This window comes from Hydra vulgaris, chromosome 08, assembly GCF_038396675.1.
Source record: "Hydra vulgaris chromosome 08, alternate assembly HydraT2T_AEP".
NCBI classification, from domain to species: domain Eukaryota; kingdom Metazoa; phylum Cnidaria; class Hydrozoa; order Anthoathecata; family Hydridae; genus Hydra; species Hydra vulgaris.
In genome coordinates, this window is record NC_088927.1 from 61544226 (window position 1) to 61552500 (window position 8275).

The following is an 8275-nucleotide window of genomic DNA, read 5'->3' on the forward strand; positions in this document are numbered from 1 at the left end:
AAAATTTTATTTGTTTATCAGTGTTACTGCTGTTCATCATAAAACTATTAGACAAAAAAAATTTAAAGCTGCTACTTTGTTTATTACAATGCTACAATTAATTACAATGCTTGGTGGTTTAACATTCAAATAGTCACAAAAAGAAAATACAGTGAATACAGGCAATACAGTGAAGCTACACAATCTTTATTACAAAAACCCAGGATTTTTTCAACAGTTTTTAAAACTTTCCCAGAAGATTTTTTTGTTACTAAAAACAATCCACCACAAAGCATTAAAACCAGACCAGAAAAACAGTTTTTAGTTATGGTATATGATATAGTACAATATATAATTAGAAGTTATTTTGAAGTCATAACATTATTAAACAAGAGTCAGTTTACAATGCATTTTGCTATACAAGCTAAAAACCTGACAACTTTGGTACAATAACAAGGCTTTTATTATATTATTACACTTACAACCCCAACTTTAAAAATGCACAGATACTTATTTTTAGAACGACAATACTCTTATTAATTTAGAAAGTTAAAAGCTCATTTATTTGAACTTCTTGTTAAAATTCTGTAAAACTTTATATTTGCCTTGATGATTAGTAAAAGAAAACAGATAAAAACTGATCATACTAGCTGTTGTTTTGAGAAAGCGTTAATTTAGAGTTATAATGTTGTGACAAGGGGCAGGTAGGGGGGGGGCATCAAAAATGATCAAAAATTGTGTGACATCGATGACCCTTTATCTAGATGCAACATTATTTTAATTTGAACTAATAAATAATTTATAAAAAATGAATATTAAAGTACAAAAGCAGTATCATTCACAAAAGAAATTCAAATTCAAATTAAATAAAGTTTCTACAGTTACTAGGGCGGTCCACGATTCAATGATAAAAAATAAGTGTTATCAGAATGCTGCTCCACAAGGTTCCCTTCATTCCATTTGGTAATAGGAATGTTCAGGACAAATTTTGGTTAATTTGGAACATATTTAGAGGTAGCAACCAAAAGAACAATTTTTATTTTAAGTTCGTGACAGGGTTCTTGCTACGTAAAAACTGATTAAAATTGTGTATAGCATGTACAATTTTATTCATGTATTATTTTATTAATCTAATGGTCTTAAGAAAGCGGTGTATGAACTAAGACCAACAATTTTTAGGAATTAAGTACGTAGTTGCTTTTTGTCGATTGGCGATTATTAGACCATTGATGAATTTATAAACAGTAATAATATTTGTGTTAAATAATTTAAAGCTGTTTTAATGAATTTCAGTACTTTACAAAATTTCTGTGATAATTTCTTTATATCATAGATAACATGATGCAGCCTATGACCAGAAGTTCACCACAAGTTTGGCTGATTGGAAAGTGTGAAGAGGAAATTCTTGGTTCTAGATTGCAGAAAAATGGTGCAGTCTTGAAAAATTTTATGTTCCATCACATTGAAAATGGACTAACGATTGCTAGAAGTTCAAAACTGGCTATGGATGCAACTTTAAAAATTTGGGCAAAGGCTAGGACTCCTACACAACGTATTGACTCTGGAGTGCGGAAACTTTGCAAATTATACGATAAATAATGTTTGTTGAAGAAACATCGACTAACACAGAAACATGGTTGCCGGTTCAATGAGGAACAGTTTAAAGCTGATCTTGAAGAACTGTTTAATATCTCCTGCAAGGATGCCATGCAACTCATGACCAATCAAGAGGACAAGTAGTTCTTGCAAATGCAACCAGAAGTCCCCTAAAGTGCTAGCATGGCTGGAATTGACCAGTCATTAGCCGACAAAGAGTCCCATAAAAGAAGCAGAATTTCACTAGAAGCTGCTAGAATGGAGAAAGTTCTATCACAGCAGAACGCAGTCCCATCTATATCTTTTGTTCAACTTGATTCAGACAGCTCCTCCTTGTCTTCTTCTGATTCTGATGATAATTTTGTCATCCCATCAACATCAACCAATTCTACACCAGCTTCAATAAAGTTAAAGAACTTGTAGATCGAATAGCCATACTTGTTTCAGGGAAAGAAAAGAAGAAACTGCTTGCTGTCCCATAGATTGGACGTTGCACAGGCGAAGAACAGTGTAATGCCTGCTTACGTACATTAGAAGACTGGCAACTCAAACCATTGATTCAAGGATTAGTCTTCGATACAATGGCTTCTAATACAGGATTGAACATCGGTGCCTGCACTCTACTTGAAAGAGCTCTGGAAAAGGAACTTGTATGGATTGCTTGTCGCCATCACGTGTTTAAGGTCGTGCTCGCCAATGTGTTCTCTGCTGTTCTTGGACCATCCAGTGGACCTGAAATAGGCCTGTTTAAACGATTTCAAACTATGTGGCCATTCATCAATAAAGATAATTTTGAGTCTGCACCTGACATCTTCTTTAAAGGTATGCCCATTGGTCTTCGTGCAGATATCATTTTTCAGGGACGCGATACATGCAGAACTTTCGCATGATGACTACAAGGAGCTACTACAGCTATGTTATGTTTTCCTTGGAGGCGAAGGCACATTTAGTTTTCGTGCACCCGGAGCAATGCATCATGCCAGATGGATGGCTAAAGCTATCTATTCTATCAAGATTTTTCTAGTTAAAGATCAGGTCAAACTTACTGCAAAAGAGATAGCCGGAATCAAGTCTATTGCACTTTTTGTATCACTGGTCTATGCCCAGTGGATCTTATGTTTCACTAAGAACACTTCTAGACTTTTAAGAAACTATTGTTTAATATTGTTTCATGATTATATTATCAAGCTAAGGCTTGTTTTTAAAGTTTGTTTAATCTTAAAAAACATTAAAGTATAATAGAACAACAATTTACATGGGGGACCCCTAAAAATATTTTTAATTCAAAAATTTTTTAAACCAGTGTTTTTTTATCATGTAGACCACATTAAGGGGGTGGCAGCATATATTTTTCAAAAATGTTGTTTTGGGACGTCCTAAAATATACTGATTTTGAGAGAATTTAGGATGAATAAAATAGGCGGAAAGGGAGAGAGATTATTATTATTCAAATCTAACTTTCTATTATTAGGCTAATGCTACTGGTTTAGACAATGTGAAAATTACATTAAAAATGCACCCATCTTTATTCTTTTCTATACTTTCTATATAAAGGGGCTAATCAAGTTAAAGGTCATGTATAAACACAATTTTTAATAATGATTTGATAAAGATTGAGGATTGATGAACAAAATAAACTTCATACCAGGATTGACAAGATTAGCTTGAAAAAACTCAACTCGAGGATCCTCAAAAACTGCCTATAATGAAAAAAAAAAAACTTATTTTTTAAGTTATTGTGTTTTTTTTTTATGATGTTTGTTATTATATTATATAAATTCAATTACGTATATAAAACTAACATTCAGCAGTTTGTTGATAAATTTTGAATAACCAAAAAAGAAACCAAAAAAAAATTTGTTTAGCTCGAGATAAAATTGTGTTTTGATTTGAAAAAAAAAGAAATACTTGAATCAGTTTTTATGCCTAATCAAAAATCAATGTTTATTTCTAATCAAAAATCAATGCTTATGCGTAATCAAAAATCAATGTTTATGTCTAAATATTATAAGAATACCATATATAAAAAAAAAGTTAAAATGCTGTTTTTTATTAAAATTTAGTTTTTAATACATAGTCAGTGTAAACATGTGCAAAAAGAGTAAACCAGTTGTGCTCATTTTTTATAGGGTACATCAATTGCCCCAACTTTTACCATTTATGATGTCTTTAATTTTAGAATATTCCTTTGGTCATTAAAAGATTTTTACAAAAATTTTTCTTATTTTAAGAGTGTTTAGGGGGTCTGCCCTAAGTAGCAACATTTGCATCATAAAGCATTGTGACATTAAAATGAAAATTTGCTGTACCTCTACACTTACAAATTTAACAACTACTGAGTTTAAGTCCAAAGCTGAGGGCTTTATGCTGTAGTGGTAGAGCGCTTGCTTCATAAGTAGTAAACGACCGGGGCCCTAGACTCGGCTAAAGATGAGACTTTTTTGCAAATCCGGCCCTGGCCCTGGCAAAATTGTAAGATTTAGCAGGGGTTGATAGCTGGGGCTAGATAAAAATTTACAATTCTTTATATATTATAATAATGTTGACATTATGAAGTAGAGCGCCAAGGTTCAAATGCTATCGTTGGAACTTTTTATTATTTTTATTATTTTTCGATTATTTTAAAATACAAAATGAAAAACTTTAAAAAGAGGGCTACAAATTTGTTTTGTTTTGCATTTTAAATAACAAAAATTAAAAAAAAAGAAAGCTGATGATTTAAATTTGCCACGCGGTGACCTAAACATTTTTTTAAACACAGTAAGGGGGTTTAAATAATATGTATTTAAAATTTTAATTTTATATTTAAAAGAAATCATTTTATTAAATTTATTATTTTAAAAAATAACAAAAAGTTAAAATTACCTAATATTAAGGTAATAAAGAAATTTAAAGTATTATAGCCCTTAAAAATTCTAAACCAAGTGCGCAACAATGACAGAATTTAGATAACCATCAAAATAGTATTATACTCCTTATAATATTGGAAGAGTCAACTCGAACGCTATAAACTGATAATGCACGAGGCTTCTGCACACAATAAGTTTTTTGTATTTCTTGAGATATCTTTGAATCTTCTATTATTATCATCATCATAAATGATATAATTAGTGAATATACTTTTATTTATAAATAGTATGTATTTTTTAATTTTTCAATCTGTTTTTAAAGTTACTAAAGTTTAATTTTCTAACATTTTTATATAAGTAAGTTGTTTTTCATTTTTTATTGGTTTTAAATAATTTTATGTTAGATATTCAATCATGTTTAATATGAATCTAATTATTTAGTACAATGTTATTGTCTGGTGGTGATATTCAGGTTTGATTTTATCAATTTAGATTGACTTTTGAAGAATCTTTTAAATTTACTTATAAAATTTACATTTGACTTTTTTTTTTAGTTTCTAATTCAACAAATTTTTTTGTACAAAATGTTTAAAATTGAATAACAATATTTTGTTTGTTATTTTAATTTTGGTGCCACAGCTTATAACATATTGTAGGTTTTAGTTTCTAATATATCTTCATCTTTAAAACTGATTTAGAAAAAAATTATTTTTTTCTAATATGATTGTGTTATTCTATTTTATGAGATATTTTAATAATGGTTTGATTGCTCTAAATTGTATTTAATTTTTAATTTGATTACCTGTATTTTTTTATATTTATTATAGCCAATAAAGTTGTAGCAATCCCAGCAACAATAGTTGCTGCACCGCTCCTATCTGTAACTGGTAAATAAATTATTTGTAGGTTTTATAATTATGTATGAAACTAAAATATCGTTCAGCTATTTCAATTTTTACTTTTTTAACTTTAGGTTAATTTTATGAAGCATTTGAACGCTATTGAGATGTTAATAATGGCCCACATCCTATAGTGCACATAGGGTGTGGGCCCAGAACAAGGGAAAAGATTTCCCTCATTAAAGGGGAAGAGATTACCCTTAGCGAAAGTAGGTGGAGTTAAAGTAAGCAGAGGAAAATACTTAACTACATTTACAAAATGAAGTTTTTAGTTTAATATGTATATTTTTATTAACCTTTTTTTGTTAAATTTTGTTTGTAAACAAATACCAATTTTGTTTCTTTTATTTTTTTAATATTAAGTTATGTTTATGAAAAATTATTGTTGAAAAGATGTACATTCTGTTTCTACACTAAACACCATCAAAATTTGAGTCAGCAGAACACGCAAAATGTTAAAATAGTTTGCTACTGTGATGGTGTTTATGATTCTCTATGTCAAAATAATATTTTATAGTCAATTTAGATTTTGTGAATACTTTAAATTGCAGTTAATACTTTTCATAATAATCAACAATAATCACTGAATTAGGGATCTAATAAGTACTTACAATAAATTCATGAAAATACTTGAAAATCACTTTTTCACTGTTTATCGATGTGTCCTTATCTGTTCACAAAAACATTAATTTTTTTAATTAAAAGGATCTTATTTTTAATAAAAAATAAACATTTAACTATATTGTTTTGTTTTGTTATTGTTGTTGTTGTTTGTTTTTATAATTATACCTTTATTATCTCATGATGGTACCTATATTTCATGATGGTAGGGTTATTTTTCATGTTTAAATAGAAATATTTTAAATTTAGTTGTTATTTTATTTCTTTAGTTCTACTTTGGTGCTTTACCAACGATCACAAGTTTACTCTGTTTACTGTTAAAATATGGTTTTAACTTGGTAAACTTTAATTATATAAACTTTACTATCTTGATCATTAGCTAATAGTGAAAAAAGAAATTAGTTTGTTGTAATCAAGGTAAGAGTAATTTTATTTTTTGGTAAAATTACAAAATTTGCTTGTACCGAAAGCTTTTATATTTTTGTTATTTTACGTAATTGACTTTGCAATAAATGCCTTTCTTTACAGATTTTGACTATTTTTAACAATGAAAAATAGTCAAAATCTGAAAGGAAAGAAAAAACATCAGCAACAGGTAAATTGGTTTGTAGTGTTAATATGTAATGTTTTTATGTCTTTTATCATATCATAACTTTTTTTTTTCATTTTAGATATATCTTAAATAGGAGGTTCATATCTTACAAGGTACGTAATGTGTGGGCCCAAATTTAGGGGAAAAGCTTATCATCTCCCCTTCCCCCCTAATGTTTTTTTTGTAAGGAGTGTCATCCCTATAAAATTTTAATTTTTACATGATCCTCATATTTTTCATTCTACAGGATGTAGAAAGTAAAATATGATGAGAGGGAGCAGTAGGAAAATAATAAGCTACATCTATAATTAGTATTTTTGTAGTTGGTTAATCTACCAAATGTTAATTGATAATGCAGATGCAGTTAAATTTTTTATGTAATTAAAATTTTTATATATATATTTTGCTTTGTTATTATTTATAAATAAATTGATTTCCAGTTATACAAGTGGTGCATTTTTCCTTTTTTTAATTTGATTACTTTTTTTAAATTAATCAAACAATGTGTTTGCTCAATACAGACCTACAATTGAAAAATATTGAAAAAGATTGTTTTGTTAATTTGTTAAAAAATGTTTAAATTAAAATATCTTTTATCTTACAAAGCTACACTACCGTTCATAATTATTTGAATGACATTAACTTTTCAAAAAAATACTATTTTTTATTTAACTATTTTTTATGTTTATTTTTGCACTATTCTTCAAGTTCACCATCCTGATTGTTTATTTTTTCACCTTCAAGTTCACCTTCCTGATTATCAGAGAGTACTTTTTAACAAAGGAGAAGAACAATTAGCTATAGATTGCACAGCACAGTGTGACACTCACCTAACCGCTTGGTTTGAATTGAATGCTGAAAATAATGAAGCACGTCATTATGCTTATGTTAAAATTCCGTATCACTCTGTTTTTGATGATAAAAATTACCATCAAAAACAGAGTGATACAGAATTTTAATTACCAAGTGGAAAGTAAGACAAAGAGGTAGTGATAAGGTGATTGTTTGAATGTGTAAAGTGAATTTACCTTACAATATTTTTTCTTAGATTGTTACTTTTGCATGTAATAGTGCAATGTCTTTTGAGGATTTGCGTATGGTTCATGGTTCTGTTTTTAATACATTCGTGAAGCAGTTATCAATTAGGTTTATTGCAAGATGATATTGAATGGACAAATAAATTAACTAGCTGTTGCAACTAGGATGCCAAGACAAATTAGGCAGCTGTTTTCCATCATGTTGACTCTATGTGAATTTTGCAGTTTCCTATCACTTTGTATTGAATTATCGAAATCCAATATTACCGGTCCTTATATCAAGTACTTCACATATATGAGTTTTTTCTGTTTGTGTTTTATGCAGAAAAACAGATCAAAATAATTTATTTGACATGCTTAGCTCCCCATGACCATGTTTTACTGGTCCTCAATCCCTTTGCAAATAAATATTATTTTGATGAGAGGATAAAAGTTTTACTATAGAATTACTATAGACTCTTTTTCGAGAAACCTTTTGCAACTGTCAGTTTAAAACTACTTATGTTAAGTGCCTAACATATTCAATTAGGTAAATCTGGGCATCTAACACCATGAAGAGACGCTTTTCTTTCCTAAATTTTTTTAGTAGTTAACTTAAGATTTTTTTATTTAAAATAAGTATACGGGGTAACGGTTTTAATAAGCTCTCTGTATGCGGAAGAAGTGCGTTTTTTTTTTTGTTTTTGCTCATAAAGCAATGTT

At 28.9% G+C, this 8275-nt stretch overlaps 1 protein-coding gene across 1 annotated transcript in view; it reads right to left on the reverse strand.

Moving 5' to 3' along the window:
- The window catches only part of LOC100209027 (uncharacterized), a 47043-nt gene that overhangs the window by 30721 nt on the left and 8047 nt on the right, over positions 1-8275 (reverse strand). Inside the window, exon 4 of the mRNA XM_065804093.1 lies at positions 3221-3275. Within this exon, the coding sequence (XP_065660165.1) occupies positions 3221-3275 (55 nt within the window). The remainder of the gene's footprint in view (positions 1-3220; positions 3276-8275) is intronic.